General features: G+C 38.8%; 1 protein-coding gene across 3 annotated transcripts in view; it reads right to left on the reverse strand.

Annotated features, from left to right (window-relative positions):
* Positions 1 to 2,857: 2,857 nt before the first annotated feature.
* Positions 2,858 to 16,865, reverse strand: part of NSD2 (nuclear receptor binding SET domain protein 2) — a 59,675-nt gene continuing 45,667 nt past the window's right edge. For all 3 annotated transcript variants that reach the window (XM_086463698.1, XM_086463697.1, XM_086463699.1), the window contains 13 exons: positions 15,367 to 15,498; positions 14,183 to 14,306; positions 12,903 to 13,103; positions 12,076 to 12,255; positions 10,859 to 11,015; positions 9,907 to 10,112; positions 9,338 to 9,441; positions 8,811 to 9,080; positions 8,599 to 8,715; positions 6,657 to 6,798; positions 5,832 to 5,938; positions 4,019 to 4,223; positions 2,858 to 3,126 (listed from right to left, as the gene is read on the reverse strand). In XM_086463698.1, coding sequence (XP_086319824.1) covers positions 2,858 to 3,126; positions 4,019 to 4,223; positions 5,832 to 5,938; positions 6,657 to 6,798; positions 8,599 to 8,715; positions 8,811 to 9,080; positions 9,338 to 9,441; positions 9,907 to 10,112; positions 10,859 to 11,015; positions 12,076 to 12,255; positions 12,903 to 13,103; positions 14,183 to 14,306; positions 15,367 to 15,498 — 2,214 coding nt within the window. The remainder of the gene's footprint in view (positions 3,127 to 4,018; positions 4,224 to 5,831; positions 5,939 to 6,656; positions 6,799 to 8,598; positions 8,716 to 8,810; positions 9,081 to 9,337; positions 9,442 to 9,906; positions 10,113 to 10,858; positions 11,016 to 12,075; positions 12,256 to 12,902; positions 13,104 to 14,182; positions 14,307 to 15,366; positions 15,499 to 16,865) is intronic.

The following is a 16,865-nucleotide window of genomic DNA, read 5'->3' on the forward strand; positions in this document are numbered from 1 at the left end:
ATTTAGAAACTAAAATTCTACCACATCACCACCTGAGTGACTTAGCTGAGGTCATGGGGTTATATGGTCAGTACATATTTCAGGGAGAACATGATCCACATCTATTTTAAAGATCAATCTCCAAAGTATGCGATCAGCAGAAGGAATGAATTCCCAGCGACTCAAAAGCAAACTCCTAGTTTGCAGTCTCAGTGATGCAAGCCTTCATTGGCCCAGAGAGCTGAGGCGTAAAGAGCAGAGAAGAGGTAGAAGGAAGCAGAAAGTCAAACAGCCACTTGCTGAGATCTGTTTGTGTCAATTTAACGTTACGAAAAGAGCGCTGAGAGGGATTGCTTTGAACGCCAAAGTCTTTATTTACCCACAGACAGATACAAAACGGGTGGCTGTCCTGCATCCTGCCGTACTAAATGTGCTTGTGAGGGAGTTGTAGGCTCCGCGACCGATCTTAAAACAGATGGTGTTACTGCAGCAGTGCCAGTCAGTAACTATTTGAGATGGTGGCTTCTGGAAGTGGGTATCTGCCTCTTAGGACCTGGGGCATAACTGTTCCAGGGTGCCAGAGCTGTTACACCTATATATGAACAGGAAAAAGCAACGAAACAACTAAAAAAATAACAAATTATAAAAGCAATGGAATGTAAAGGTAAAATTTTATAATAACTTATTTTAAGGTATTCTTATAAAGCCTTCCTTACACGGTATAGTACTCAAAGAATGGTCCCAATGACATCAAATTCCTTCATTTTGTTTAAAAGCAATGAGGAAAACTTCTCTGCTTTACTACCTGATCTCACTTTCCTCCCCTCAAAACCCAGTATTAGAGAAACATACATAACACCAGTTTTTGGGTTTGGTTTTAGGCACAGGCCTATGCTTCAATCCTGGTATGACAAATATCTATAGCAGAGGGAAAGTTTCCCTCAAAATCAATTAAGAAATCTTGATTTTTAGGCTCGAGTGCAAGACTTGACATACCACTTCAAAAAATGCAAACATGTAACACTTCCCCCTATTTTGAACTGTGCTATTTTTTTCAAAATTATTTGAAAAAAAAATTCACCTTCCAACAGCGTTTATAAAAATTAATCCGAAGAACAAAGCAGTTTGGTGACCAAATAGAAACCAAAGAGATCAGGATAGGGCAATGCTACATTTAAAACCTCTTTTGATTAATATCTTCTAATAAACCCAAAGTTTTTATGTGTTGGGAACAAATGGGGATTTTGATAATTCCAGAAACTAAATCTGCAATCGAATCCTGAAGAAATACTTTGGAAAAAACCCAAAAACTTTCATGATATAGCAAGGCTTCATTTTCAAAAGGGCTACACAGAGTTTCTGCACTATTAAAGGCAAACTAAGCTAGAACATACACAAATTACTAAATGGACATGAAGGTGCACATTGTGTTTACACAGGCTAGGTAACAATGGCACAAGTCAAAACTTACTTGTAACACTGCCTAATCACACACCAATGACATGCACTGGGAAGAAAACAGGTAAAGACATTTTTCTTTACCGTTTTTTCCTAGTTCTAATATTACTTCCACCAATACTAAATCTTGTATATTTATCTCACTGCAAGTGTGAGAACCTAATGGCAGCAAAGTATTCAAAACACCTTTGCTGACACAACACAGTGGCGATAAAATAGTCGAGAGCAGAGCTCCTAAAAAAGTAAAGAATATTTTCAGTCTGCCAAGTCAAGTAGCCAGTTTTATACAAACTTTATCAAAAGGAACAGAGTCAGGCTAAATTTCACATTAAAAGCGTTCCTTATGTGCTTCTTCAAAATTTATTTCAGTTTTAACTAGTTGTTTTGAACTTAGTTTTGGCACTTCAGTAAAGTTGCACCTTCTGTTTCATTCATGGGGTTTTTTTTGTTCCTTGTTGGGTGTTTTTTGCACTATCATAAAGTTGTAATGCCTGGACTCCAAGCATTCCAAACAAATGTTTGCCTCTGTGTTTTTCTTGACATTAAGGAAAAAAAAAAATTTTTTTTTTTCAAATAATATGTTTTGTAAGATTCATTTTTATTAAGACACAAAAATCCTAGAGTATTTGGCCTAGATTGTAAGACAATATCCCTTTAAATCCAGACTTGTACAGCTCTGCAAGATCGAGTCACTTCTATTTTGCTGGAATGAAATACAGGAAAAAACAGTATAGAAAAAAATCTCCTACGATGTTAAGATTCCCCCTCTCTGGTACAGGGCGTGCTTTTCCCACCACGCACTACATTTCTTGGTGGAGGGATATTTAAAAACATGTTTGTTTAAGAATCATTGGAGAGCTATTTTATAAGAGCACAAACAAATTGTTATGTGTGTGGTTATAGCGAGACACGATCGTGAATGGCATTCAAGCACTTGCTCAAAAACTCACAAGGCAAGCAAATCTCATTGGGACCACAGACCAAGCCATTTCTTACTTAAAAGGACTTGAGAGCTAATAACTTCTTTCAAGGATATACTATTTTAAACATCTGTTGGTTGACAAATACTATCTCAAAAACCTATGTTTACGCCTACCTGGTTTGATTTTAACCTACCTCCAATCTGAAAGTATTTTGGAGGGAACCTTTTACATTCGTAACAATTCAAGTGTAACTGTAATGCTGAGTAATAAGTTTGGTTTGTCCTGAAATTTTCTGAACTATGCAGTTCGTTATCAGTGCAGAAGCAGCAGAAGACTGCTGTGGTTGGCTCAGTGGATTTATAAAAACAAAACAAAACAAAACAAAAAATCCCCCCCCATGTAACCTTTACAGAATATATGTAAAATTGTGTCCTTCCCTGGTCATATTCACAACTTATCTACAAGATAGTGTTGGCAGTAGAAACTGCAGTCCATGACTATTTGCATTCAGCTCTCATCCATCTGTTCCTCTGCTTTCTCTTAGGCTTCAACTTGTTCAGTTTTTTGCGGGGTTTCTCAGTCTTCTGAGTTTCAACAGAATCCACCCCGAGAACGTGTTCAGAGCAGCATAACTGTCCATTCAACATAGAATTTAGTACTGTCCCATCTTGGTGTTCCTTGCAGAAAGAATTTGGGCAGAAGTGGCAGAAAGAAACAGAAGGTTTGCCACAAACATCACAGTGGTGCCAAGGACACTCCCACTTTCCTGCGATCAAAAACAAAGAGCGCATTAGCGGGGAGTGGAATGTGTCATGGTCTTTTAAAGAAGTTTCCTGGGATTTTTAGCAGCTGAACAACACACGACTGTCCTGACAAAGCAAGATGAGACAGCAGCTACCGTGGCTAATCTCGAAAATCAAAATGCTACATCATACTTCTAAAGTTCAACTGACAGCAGTAAGTAGCAGACTTGCCATCCTCTCATTTAAATACATCAGCTCCAGCTAGGAGAAATTATTCAGGCTTTACTCAATAGCATTTTACAGAACTTGCAGTCAACCATTACAATGCTCGCCTATTTGGTACAAGTTTTGCCCAGGGATAGGGCTGGTGTGATTTACCTACATATGCTCCTTTGCCCCAGAATATTTTACCAGTCATTGTTTTACCTGTTTCTGGGATAACAGGCTTTGCCTGCTTCACTTCTTTGCACCCCACCTGACATGGCTCACTGGAACCATGTAACTGCTGGGGTATCTAGAAGTGCAACCTGATGTCTGCTACCCTTCACATTTTCCTACTCGCCTTGTTCCAGATGCTGCTGCTATTCTTTTGGCTTGAACTCAACCGGCTTCAAGCATTTCTTAGATATAACCAACCTTCCTGTGACAGGGCCACAGTGCTCCTACTGAGTGATGTGTTCAGTTACGTACGCTTGTAAAACGAAAGGCTCATTATGCCAGAGAGGCAGGAGGAAGGCCACCGTTTTGTCTCCATACTCAAGAACATGAGTACATCCTTCTTGATGCAAGAATGAAGTTCTCACCATACGAAAACAATGTTTTGAAGACGACACTCCTGACAAGGTTTCAGTGCAATAAATACGGGACCTGCACAAGTTACTTATTCACAGAAGTTTAAGAAGCAAGCCGACTTACCAAAGGGACGTTTCACCAAACCAAGACAGGAGAGATGATAAGCTTTAGTACAAGATTTCCTGTCGCACAATACCAGCTGGCCTCCATCACCACAGCGGAAACAATCATCTTCGGATTCTTTCTTTCCTTCATTTTTCGTTCTGCGTCTTCGTGTTCTCTTTTTGGTCTTTTTGCCTTTTTCTTCTGAGGCATTAGTGGAAGAATTCTAAAAGAGTAAGATGCAAATCTGTAAATGCCAGTTTTGCAAAGGAAAAATATTACACAACCTAGTAAAACAGTTGGCGTGCCGGGCAGACCGTGCACACAGGCAAAAATTTGACTTGGTGCAGACCTGTCCAGTGCCTCACCGTACTGATCTGTGCTGACAAGAAATCCCCATACTGACCCTTATGAAAAGTTGTCTTGAAACCAGATCTTGTCCCTACAACCCGTTCCTACTGGAAAGCTCTTCCACTTTCTTATCACTGAAAAAAGGTCTTCCAATTTCCCGTCTGATCTACTTGCAACTAACTTACCCCCATTTTGTTCTTGCACCACCAATCACTTCAACATGCATTTTTCTCTTTGAGTTGTACATACTCATGCTGGAATCACTAAAACCAGTCTCCACTTCTCTTTGAGGGACAGCAGAATGTCATGATCTGTAGCTGTGCTCATAATGCTAGAAAGAATATACCAAACCTTATCCCTATTTCACTCTGACATTCTGCTGCTTGCACTTCAACTCTCCTTCACCAAATTACATGACATTCATTCAGGATGTTTTTTCAACATCCCTACCATCATTATCTCCCCCTCACCCCCGTAATCATTACCTACCTACTTTTCAATTAGCGCATTCTATCTACCAATGCAGACAGCCCTGCAAAACTGAACTGTTACGTTTCATTTCTTCATGTCTGTCTGCGTAAACTGATCACAAGCTCATGTGAAACCTCACTTAGGCCCCTCCCTTAACAAAAACCAGCTATGTGAATTCTGGAGATTTTAAGTCCACCCTCTGGAGTGCTTGATACTGAGCAGTGTGAAGGACCACGTGAAGGTGCAGCCTTTCTCCATCCACAGGTGAGATTTTTTTTCTCTTGGGAATGTACTTGTGCCTTCCCCCGCAGTCCTGTGCCAACCCTTCAGGAAGCCCCATTGAATTCTGCTAGATTACAGGCTTTAAATTAACCTGACACAAATCATTCAGGTCATTTCTTGGTGTAATTTGGTATCATTTTTCCTCATCTAAAACTCACATTTTTTATCCTTCAGTTCAACTGAAATTTTTTTAACAAATCTTAACAAAATATTTGTATTTTAAGGTTTAGATGGGAGAAATACAAACTGCAATGTCAGAACAATCTTACTGACTATAGTTAGGCTTGTTCTGAGTCGGTTCCTAGCTCCTACAACCCTTCCCCTCCCCATACTTCAAATGGGACTGGAAAGGTTATTCCTTCTGCAACCCCTTTTCTTATACTCTCTTGATTCCAGAAGCTAGTGGTAGTTCTTATTCGGGACCCAAAGTAATGAATTTCTCATAGGAGGAAGTGGGAGAAAATATTTTAGGGTGTTCCCAAAACCAGTATCGCCTGCTGTAGTATTACAGCACAAAAATGTATTCTTTAGCACCAAGGTTATGTTTGGCAAAAGAATGTTTCCAACTTCCCAGCAACAGCCAGCTTTTTCCTCAGCGGACAGCTAGCATCTATTCAAGCAGCATCAGCCCTTATCATAACATAAAACTGGTCCCACCAATGCATACCCCCAAAGAAAAACCAAGGCTAGCAGACAAGACACTGACAAAATCTCTTGATATATTACTTGCCTTTGGTCTGTCCCCAAGAAATCCACTGCAGTTTGGGGCACCACATTTGCAGACTGTTTTTTCATTTCCCAGACAGTCAAGGTTGTAATTAAAAGTCAGCTCTGTCCCTGAGCGAGATAAGATATACCCTTTCATGATGAAGGACATGGTAACAAAGTCTATCAAAATTATTACAAACAAATAAAGGTTTCATTATCTGTCTTCTGCTTTTGTAGTTGCTTGCTGATCTATTGATCACAGGATTTTCTCCCTCTTTACTGCTCATAAGCACTAAAGATTAACTAGATGCCAGTACAGCATGTACTTATGTAATTACATTTTAAAATAAATTTGTTCGACTTCACAAAACTATGCAGGTGTCTGGTCTACACACACACACATTATATAGATCTGTGTGTCTATACAGCTAGATATAGCCACAGATAGATATGTGTGTGTGTGCATGCGTGTACACAAACCAGAACATACATACTTTCAAATAGCCTCCTACATCCACTCCTTAAGTTTATTACCTTCACTCAAAAAGATGCAGAAGTACTGTTTGAGACCTCTAAAACAAAAACTATGCTGTTACAACACGAAGTGAATGCAAGGATACGAACTAGGGGCTCTCTGTTCCCTTAGAAGCAAGCAACAAAAAGCAGCCATTGGACTCCTTATTAAGAAACATTAAAGTAAAAGGCGGATCACAAAGCATCTCTTCCATGTGCTGAGCTCTCTACAAAATATTTGCACTGAATCAGTCAAAACACGACCGTCCCACTCATAACTGCGCAAAAGGTTTCACTTAGGGAATTAAACAGAAACCAAGATAAGGGGATATACCTGCAGGAATATCGCACACAGCAAACAGGCCGACACGAGTGTCTCCGTTTACTGTCCATTTTAGAGTTTCACAATTTGGTTGGCAGCTGTGATTCATAAACCGAGAATAGTTTCCTTTGGGGCCAGCATCAATAATACGGTCCTGGAGATCAAACCAGCAACAGAATGAATGTTTTTTCTCCCCCTCTCACACACAAAAAAAATCCATAAATTATTTCAGTAGTTGCATTCAAAACAGACGTGGGGTGGCTACCCAGAAGCACACAAGCAAACCGATGGTACATGTGGTATTGAAAACTGTAGTGTCTCATGTGGCCTGGAATGTGACACTCCCAAAGCAATACTTGTGCTCTAGCTCACATTTTCCTAGCACCCATCGCAGCCACACGGCAGGATAAGTGTTCTTGTGAGCACTGCGGTGGTCATGTTAAAGAACCCCTCCCTCCAGAAAGCCTCAAAACTCAAACTCAGTCCGTTTACCTTTTACCGTGCATTCACAAAGCTGTGACACATTTACAAACGCTGTGCTTTATGGTATTTACCAAATCACTGCATGATTACTTGCAGAGATTACCAGTTTCTCACCAGCTTTCTTTCCCCAAATCAGCCTGGTTTAAACAAAAACAAGCTCTTGGTAAACTAAAAAAAAATTCCATCCCTACACACAATTGCCTTTTAATCTCTGTTTCCACCAAACATACCAGACATTAACAAAATAAAGTCTTGAAATAGCCAGAACTGTGTTTCTTTGCAGAGCTGCTCATGAAAGCTTTGCTTATTGATGAAATATCATTAGTTTCCTTCTAACTCACTTTTATAATGCACGTGTACGATTGTCACGCCTACGTGCGCACACATACAGCCACTCTAACTGCATGTGCAGCTCAGCCTTATACTGGCAGGGGCATTTTTGCAAGATAGGACCATAATGAGCATTTATTAACTACAGCAAGAGTCAAACGCATGTTCAGTTCAGATATTTAATGCACTGACGTTGTATGTCAGTTTAGCAGAGGGGTGAGAAACTTGTGTTCAGAGAAACACGGTTTCATCATTCTTAGGTGATAACTCCTGTGCAGGAACTCCTCAGTTACAGGACTAGTGAAAATGGTAGCTGTGGAAATACACAGCAGCACAGTCTTGGGTAAAAGAAAGGTGGCTAGGACTCAAAAAAACGTATGCAGGACTGACAGCCAACTCTTGTTCTCCTAAGTAGCTGTTTGGGGACTGAAGCAATATAACATATATAATCAATACCCCCTACTGTCTGGGTTCTCTACTTTCTTCCCCTTCACAGGAACAAAATACTCAGAGGTGTGCACAGAGAACCACAAATGGTGGATTAATTTGCTGCATTAATTAATCTGCTGGATTAATTTGCTGCAGAATCAATGTGTGAGTGCTGGCTGGCTACTAATGTAGGTAGTGCTTTCAGAAGAGAGTTTCTACAAAAGCACAAGCCTAGTTTTACAATAACCAAAGAAAGGCACGAATAGTTGCAAAAAAGGTTAAAAGCCCAATATAGGACACACCCTCACAACTATATTCCACACTACTCTCAAGTGAGAATTTCTTTTTGTTGTTGAAATTTTAGTAGAAGGATTGCTAACAGTAATTCTTTCAACTGTATCATTACTATTTCCTGAAACTTCATACTTCCTTTTAAGACTAGGCAGATACATACTTCCGCTGAACTTGATATCAAGCAACAAAGCACAACTTGTAGACCTTAATATACACGTTTCTGCATTATGCAGTTAGACCTAATGAGATGCATTATATACAGAATGGAGCAATCAGGCACAGAAGATACAACATTGTGAATATATGAAACTGTGGAATATCGAAGGTAGCAAAGGGCCCTACCAAGGTGATCAAGAGAAGGAAGAGAGATCAAAATAATGTTACAATTAAATAATGGAAAAAATGTAAAATACTCTACCTTATCAATTGTAAGCATATAGAAATGAGTAATGTCATTTTCATGTGCATATTTGATTCTTGCCATGCATTCCTCTTCATCAATCAGCTCACCAACATACTCATTCACAAACTCTCCCTGAAAGATACCAAGCATCACTAGTAAAGTATATACCAAACCCACAAACAACATCACAAGTCGCCAATTCTTTGCTGGGTAAGAACGATTCATACCTTTTTAATGTCCCTCTTAGCGACCAGACCCCACCCTTTCCCGTCGGTTTTGATGATCTTTGTCTCAGGGTATTGACGTTTTGTAAAGCACTGGTTTTGGCACCGTTCTCCTGCTGGACAAACTTGTGGATGGCACTCGTACATCAGCATCCGATTCAGGCATTCAGAATCAAAGCCACAAGGGTTTTCATCTGTGGGTTTGCAGTTGCACTTGGGAATCTCAGAAATGTCAGCAGTATATATCTGTACTTTACCACAAGGTTTATTCACCTGAATAATACATTAAAATAGTTCAAACATCACTTTAAAACATCGGAATTTATTTTAAGAGTTACTACAGTGGCTACTAATCTGTTTTTGCAACACCAGATGTTCCAATGGGAGCAAAATTTCATCATCTCACGACTGTAAAAGCACAATTACCAGCACATCATTACCATCTCTCCTCCCTACCTCACCACTCAGCTCTTCCTCTCTAGTGCTGGCTTAGACCTTTGAGCATCCAGTGTAATTTCCTCAAACTTTACCTTAATATGCTTGTACGGTGGAGGTTTACGTTCACTTTCTTGGGTTTCTTTGGCTTCTCGCTGTAGCTTTATTTCTCGAAATCGAGCTTCAGCTTCTTGCAAAGCTAAAAAAGATTGTCGTATCAACAGAAATGCTAGAGAAAGGATTACTCCCCCCAGGTTGACTTGCTCATTTCCCTTGTGCGTTAAACAAAGAATCATCTTCTACTTCCTAGTCCCATCACCCAGTTTTCTTGAAAACAATGCTTCTGGAATGTTAATGCTCTTAACAGATGTATCAATTCCACTCTTTCTGTCTCCCAGTTACCCTTATCATTTCCTTTCCGGAAAGTAAAAATCATCAGAAATAATTCCAATTAGATGCTAGTCTTCTACAAGCCACAAAAAGAATGCTTCCATTTAAAGTTAGTAATAGTGACTGCTGCCCAGGAGATCAAAACTCTTTTTTTAATTCAATATTGTAAAACAAATGTTTAATACTGTAAACCAAAACCAGACCCAGGCTATGTGCGAGGAAAGTAAAGCATGCACATCACAAGATTTATTTTTGTTTACTTTTAGCTATGTACCATTTTTGAAGACTTTTCCGATTCCTTTGATCCCTTGGTACCTACTCCCTCTGTCTCCCTCCATATAAGGAAACACCCGTGCTTGGTGCGTCCAATAGTAATCCTTAGAACCAAAGAAAAACACAGGAAATTCTCCAATTTCATGCTTCATTTTCTGGATATTTGGGGGAACGTTTTTCGGATGGCAAACTTCTGCAGGCCACCATCTAGCACAGAAGTACAAATAAAAAATACAGCAGTTTAGTCAAGCTCTTTCTACAAGAGACAGTTTAACAAAATCACCCTAAGCAGAAGTAACTGATTCTTATCTCCAAGATCCAAGTGGATTTAAAATCCTTTCCTCCCCTCACTCATGAGGTAACGAAAGAAGACAGGACTAGAAAAGGAAAGCCCCACACTCAAATCTCTGGGACTTTGGCCCCCCTGCAAGATAAGCATATACACAGACCTCCTTGCATCTGGTTTGCAAAAACTGTCATCTTTCACAAGGCCTGCAATCACTGTAACTGTCAAAGATCAAGGGACAGCTGATAATAGTTATTAATGCCTTCTAGCATAAAGCCCAACCCCCTCTCTCTCACCCAAATCTCAATGAAATGTAAACCACTGACAACCTGAGTGACTTATCTCCCAGCCTGTAAGGTAGTAATTTAGCCAACTACAAGTTATGCCAGCTTAATTATTTGAAGACGCCTCTGAAACAAAAGGGGTTGAAGACTCATAGGCTGGAAGCAGGTTTCAGAAGACTACACAGAGTCCTGTACGGGTCATGCCTCGGCCGACAGCGACACTGAAGCTACAAGTCTTTGAACTCGAAGTGGGAAGCGGTCCCTAGTTCACAGAGGAATGAAAAACCTGTGTGCAGCAAGGCCGGCCTACAGAAGCAACCAATTGTATGATCCTTAATTAAACACGCCACTACTGTAAAACAAAACAAATCTGTTCATCAGACCTGTAATTTCCCAGCTTAACCCAAATAATATCCTGGAAATGGAGCTTCTTCCCCGCCCTGCAGTCATTGCAGTACCAGCTCCCATCCGGCATTTCAATGTTTAAACAGTCTGGGTGAAATGCCGCAGGACATGACTCGCAGCACAACAAGCTTCCTCCTTCAGAGAGGGGAGAAAAAAAAAAAAAAAAAAAAAAAAAGGTTTAAAAACATTGAGACAAAAAGAAAAGTTTTGCATTCCAGCCAGATTCAAAGCAGTGCGATACGCATGTGGTAGGTTCAGTGAGAAAATAAATGGTTAAAACATGCTGGCCTGCGACAAATACATATTGTTCAGTTGTGTACAAAACCCAAAAGTTCCTTACTAATTTGAATGCCTGGCAGACTCAGATTAGTTAATACATACAAAATAAGAAGCAAGCTAGCAATAAAAAAGCCAGAAAAATGCACTGCCAATTATAATTACTTTGTTTTGCTTTAATGACTACAATATTTAACATAGTTTAATATATAGTAATATATCACTGTATGCAAATTTTTAACAACAGAATTTTTAAATGTTATTTTTCCTGGGGGGAGAGGGAATGAGGTTGTTAGTTTGTTCCATGAATTATCAAGTGGAAAGTTAGCTGCAGCTTAAAAGCTGCTACGCTTCATGTTAATTTGTTAACAAATCAGGTAAACTTTCACTGCTACAGTTTAATCAGCACTGTGCATTCTGTGGTTCTCAATAAGAAATAAATTCATTGTAGAACATAAAACAAAACACGCCCTTAATTAGTGGCACTCTCAGCAACAACTAATACTGATACAATTTGCTGTCTGCTGCTAAACTTAACACAACTCTTAAAATATTTACGTTTTAATATTACGTATTAGCAATAAAGGAACAAAATCTTCGGTACACTGAACACAGGGGAAAGAACAGAGAAATACTTCTCATCATATATGTCTGGTAAAGAATTAAATCAGGCTTCTGGTTCCTGGACAAAGTCCAAGTGAAAACATTCTTTAATAAATTATATCTGCAAAAAAATGATGCTCAAAAACTTCAAGCAGCATAAGCCAACCTGAAGTTACTTCAATATGTAATGGAGCCTAACTTAATACGTCACATTTGTAATAATTTTCTATAAAAAACAGGCTAGCAAAATAAAATTTAAATTGAAGAATAAATCGTTTTGATGCTGCATTTATGAAAGAGTTTTACGTCAGTTTACCTTTTGAACATACAAAGCACCAGCTCACATTGACATGCGCATGATGACTTTTTCCCTTCATGGCAGTGAAATGATTCGTACAAACAATGCTGTTGGAAGCGATGACTGCACATCCCGCAGCAATGCAAACGTCTCCAGCGTGGTATGCAACAGGACAGCGAACACAACGCATCATCTTTCCTAGCAAAGCAGAATACTGCCATATTATTTTTGAACTGATTTATTATTTGAGCTAAAAACCAGCAGTACTGCCTGAGGTAGCCTATATACACGAAAAAGGTATCAATTATGTTTTCAAAGTCTGCATACTTGCATTTAGCAACAATACTGAATTAACAAAGGTTTTTAAAGAACGCTACACTGAGTTTGAAGCACTGTAATCGTTAAATGTGAAGGCTTTAACTATGCACGCCAAGGCAGACAAGCTTTCCTCAGCCATGCAATTTCGTCTACAGGTGTTGCCCAAAGCTAAAACTATGCACAGAATCAAATGTCTCCACATTTGGCCAGGCTTGCTGCAGTATTTGTGCAGCCACAGGTCTTGCCCTCTCTCTGCTCAGCCTGTCTCTCCTCAGCATATATGCATTCTCGATTTAACATGGTTAACCATAGACAATTGAAAGCTAGTTAAAAAAACAACACAAGGCAAATACTAATGTTGACTAAAATTTATTCCATTACTATTGTAAAAAAAATTCTCAGTCACTCAATAGTCCATACATGTCTGAGAAATTGCAGCTAGCAGCTATTAAATGGACAGATTCCTCACCTTAACATACCATACACAGACTTAATTCATCAGTCATAAAAACATAAAATGAAACTACCTTTTGAAATTCGTGGATGTGAGGGGTTACTAACATGACAACTTAGGCAGCTGTGGAGAGGACATCGAAACCCCCTGTTCTCAAACACAGTAAGATGAAATTTTTTCACACAAGCTTCATGGTAGAATTTTCCACAGTGGGATACGACACAGCGTTTCACATCTGCCTTTTTCTCTTTACACACAAAACAGGTATGCACACCTAGTGGCAAAAGAAATAAAAATAACGTAACTAATTTTTCATCCAAACACATGAATTTAAAATGCTTCTGTTGTGAGTTTTTGTTACGCATGGGGGAGTTGCTTTTGTTGCGGTTTTTGTTTTAACCAAACTCAAATCAAATTCTATTACTTGATGCAGCAATCTATTTACTTTAAGTCTTTAGTATTAAATACTAATCTGCTCAGATACAGATAAAATAAAGTTACAATGCAAACCCATTGCAGTTAAAGTGTACACAACACCCAAAGCCTCACCGATCTGCTTTTACGTTCTTGTTTATAAGCCTCAGTATGCCAGGATGACTGTGAATTTTTATATATAGATATATATAAAAACCATATTTTTATATATATATATTTTATATATATATATTTTTTTTTTTTTTTTTTAAAGCAATGAAATAGGATGATGGGTTGTCTGTGATCCTGTGAAATTTGAGGTAGGTGCACAAACCAAAGACAAGCATCCTCTAGTCTTCTCTCTGGACCGCTTGGAACGGCTTTATTTTGAAGCAGCCTTGTTCCAACAAGGTTTACCGCATGTACTGAACTGAGCTTACGAGCAAGAACGCAAATCTTTCATGTAAAGTTTTTTAAGATTAAGAACTTCCAAGCAGTTACAGGATTAAAATGAAATAAAATTAACAGCAACAAGGTAGTCTTTTAATAGGAAAATCAAAAGATTGATAGAGACACACAAAGGACTGAAAAAGGACTTAAATGTTTCACTTGCTGCTTTTTTCCCCTAGGATTTCTTAAGTCTTTGTGACAGACTTTAATCTGTAATTGTACTCAGAGAGCAAATATTCTGCAGTTATTAAGGCAATGGAATTCAGACTAAATCAGCCAAGTTGCAGGAGAGTTCTCACTGAAAACGGAGTGAGATTTCTGAAACATGGCACGCTTAATGGTACTCTATGAGCTCCCACCCTGTCACGCACCAAAGGATAAATACGGTTTCTCCAAAGATAACATACTCTGTCCAGGAGGATTTCCTAGAACAATGTACAGGAAAACCACAACTTTTTTTTTTTTATTAATAGAAAGGGACAAACTTGCCTGATGTACATTCACTACAAATGAATTTTCCTGCTGGTCTTCCAGAGAGCCCAAGGCAGCTTACATGAAAAGCTCGATAGCAAAGTCCTTCACACAGTAGGAGATCACCTGTTTTTTCACACAGCTTTTACAACACAAAGGCATTGAATGTTAAAGAGAAGTTCACATGTGGAAAAAACTGTTTTCTTTATTCCTTTTCATATATTGCTCCGCAAAATCTCTTTTCCCATTGTTGAAATCAAATTTAACAAGCGAAAGATAATTTTATAAGCATCATCACATGCCCTGGCTTCCAGTCGAAACAGATAATAGAGTCATTAAACCGCTGGAAACATCACTCATAGAACCATGGTTCATGAGCAAATACAATCTGACAGAAAAAAAGGAAAAGAAAAAAAAAGCTTTAAGAAATTTTCCCTGAGCACACTGATGCATCTGAGTAGGGTTAAAAAGCATCCTTATTTCCCTTTTCCTTGGCAAAAGGAAATGAATCCAGGTGGCACAATGATACTTCTATGCCTGAGTGGTTAGCGATGACACATGCATAACTGAAAATGAACCCAACAACAAAGCTGGCAGAATTTAAGGATAAGTCAACATTTAAAGATAGATATAACCTCATCATCACTATGTACAAGAGATGGAAATAAAACTGCTTGCCCAGTCTCGTGGAAACAAATTCGATCTGTCCATTTGCATTGTGTTACCATTTCATAATCTAGGAACTCTTCTAGAGGAGTTTGAGAAAGCTTTTTGCTTTCAGTTAGCACGCCACACACACGCTGCTACCAACGCATCACTGCAATCACCGCTGCGCGCAGGAGCACAAAACCTGCTGGGTTTTACTTCCTCCTCTTTATTAACAGATAAGCGAGCAGCTCTTGTCAATCATTTAACTAGTTACCTGGCAACACTCACGTATTTATTCTGAGGTACAAATTATGCTTATCTAATAGATCTGGAAACTCAAGCAGAAAGTCTAAGCCACTTATCGGAGGTCAAGAAAAAAGAATAATTAAGAATTAAGAATTTTGTTTACTGGCATGGTATCCTAATCACTAACAGACATCTCAGACACACAATAAACCTGTTTCTGGCCTAATGCTGTCATTTTCATATTTAAAAAGATCTTTTCTAGGAAACCTCAGAAAACACGGCTCACTGCCCCAGCTAACATCTCTCACCTGACACACATATTCTTTTTTTGTTCCTGCTCCTCGCTCAGATTTTTTGGATGATATAGACACTTCAGTCTGAGTTTCATCAGCACTTTCATAGGGAGACTCTGACCGCTCATCTCCTTGGCCATCGAAGATCTGAAGATTAAACATAGGTGTTAGAGAAAGCAGTCATGTATGATCCATTTTGCACAGAATATCAACTGATGGAAGCAAACCGACTGCAATTCAGACTAGCAGATTTAGGCACACTCTTAAGGTTTTGTTTCCCCCACCTTTAAAAAAAACTTGATTAAAACCTCAGTATGCATTTGTGGAACTTTCATCAGAAGGACTATGTAACAACCATCCTCCCCAACTCAACAGCAGCCAAATCAAAACACCAAAACTTTGTAATACAGCATTTTATTTATACTCAGTTCTGTAACAGTTATCTCGAAGTACCTAGCCCATAACACAGGAATACCTTCAAATCCCTTGAATATGTGTTTTATGAGACAGTTAATTTTAGAAAGAGACTTGATAAACTTCAAGCTGCATATGAAAAGTCTCTGACCCAAATATTCTCCAAGAAACTGGGAACAGAACATAGAAGAGAGGAAGAGAGAAAAAAGTGGCTCTCTGAATATGTTTAAGGAATGTTATAGCCAACAATTAATTCAAAATACAACAAGAGACAGCCCTGTTATGGATAAATCTTATAGACATATTAAAGATGCAGGGGTTTAAAAAATATTCTTAATTTACTTTAAAAAAAAACCAACCCAAGTAACATATTTAAAAGAAAACAGGGCAGTTTTCACTTCAATAGAATTTAGAGAGGGAATGGACAACTGAGTCATTTGTCTTATGTTACAGCAGAAGATGCAGAATTTCATATTGTTGCTCCCAAATAGTACTCAATGAGTTCTGTTTCACCAGTATATTCTCCAGGAAAGCATGACAATTTGGAATCGCAAAAGAACACTGTCACTTCTTTTGAGCATGTTCTAATGGTTATTCACACATACCATCACAAATACTGCCTCATGTCCCTTTTGAGTTGTCTAACTGCAACTCACAGTTGATGATGCATTCTCCAGGTATTTCAGCTATATTAAAAATCCTTTGGAACCAGACATATTCCTGCTCTGGAAGCATGTTGCAATTAAGCCCGTTTCAATCCTTTTTGATAAGCCAGAACATTCTCTAATTTTCTCCCTAAGGAACTTCTTCCAGAATCAAGAGAAAGGTGGTGGGTTTTCTCTAAACCTTATTGGTACTTTAAAGAGGTTGTTGAAAGATCAGGCATGAGAACTGGAGGCAATAGCCCATTACAAGTCTCATAAGAACAATACCCAAAGCAAACCAACATGCTACTCTTCACTGCTTCTCTTCTGCTGTGTAAGGATCTCCCTACGTCTTACAGCACTGAAAGTCCCTGTAGATCGCCATGGTACTCAAGAGATCATTTTGCCAAACGCTGTTTGTCACCCCACTTTATATGAAGAAATTGCTTTCTGTTT

Source organism: Leptosomus discolor, chromosome 4, assembly GCF_034619465.1.
Source record: "Leptosomus discolor isolate bLepDis1 chromosome 4, bLepDis1.hap2, whole genome shotgun sequence".
Classification (NCBI taxonomy): Eukaryota; Metazoa; Chordata; class Aves; order Leptosomiformes; family Leptosomidae; genus Leptosomus; species Leptosomus discolor.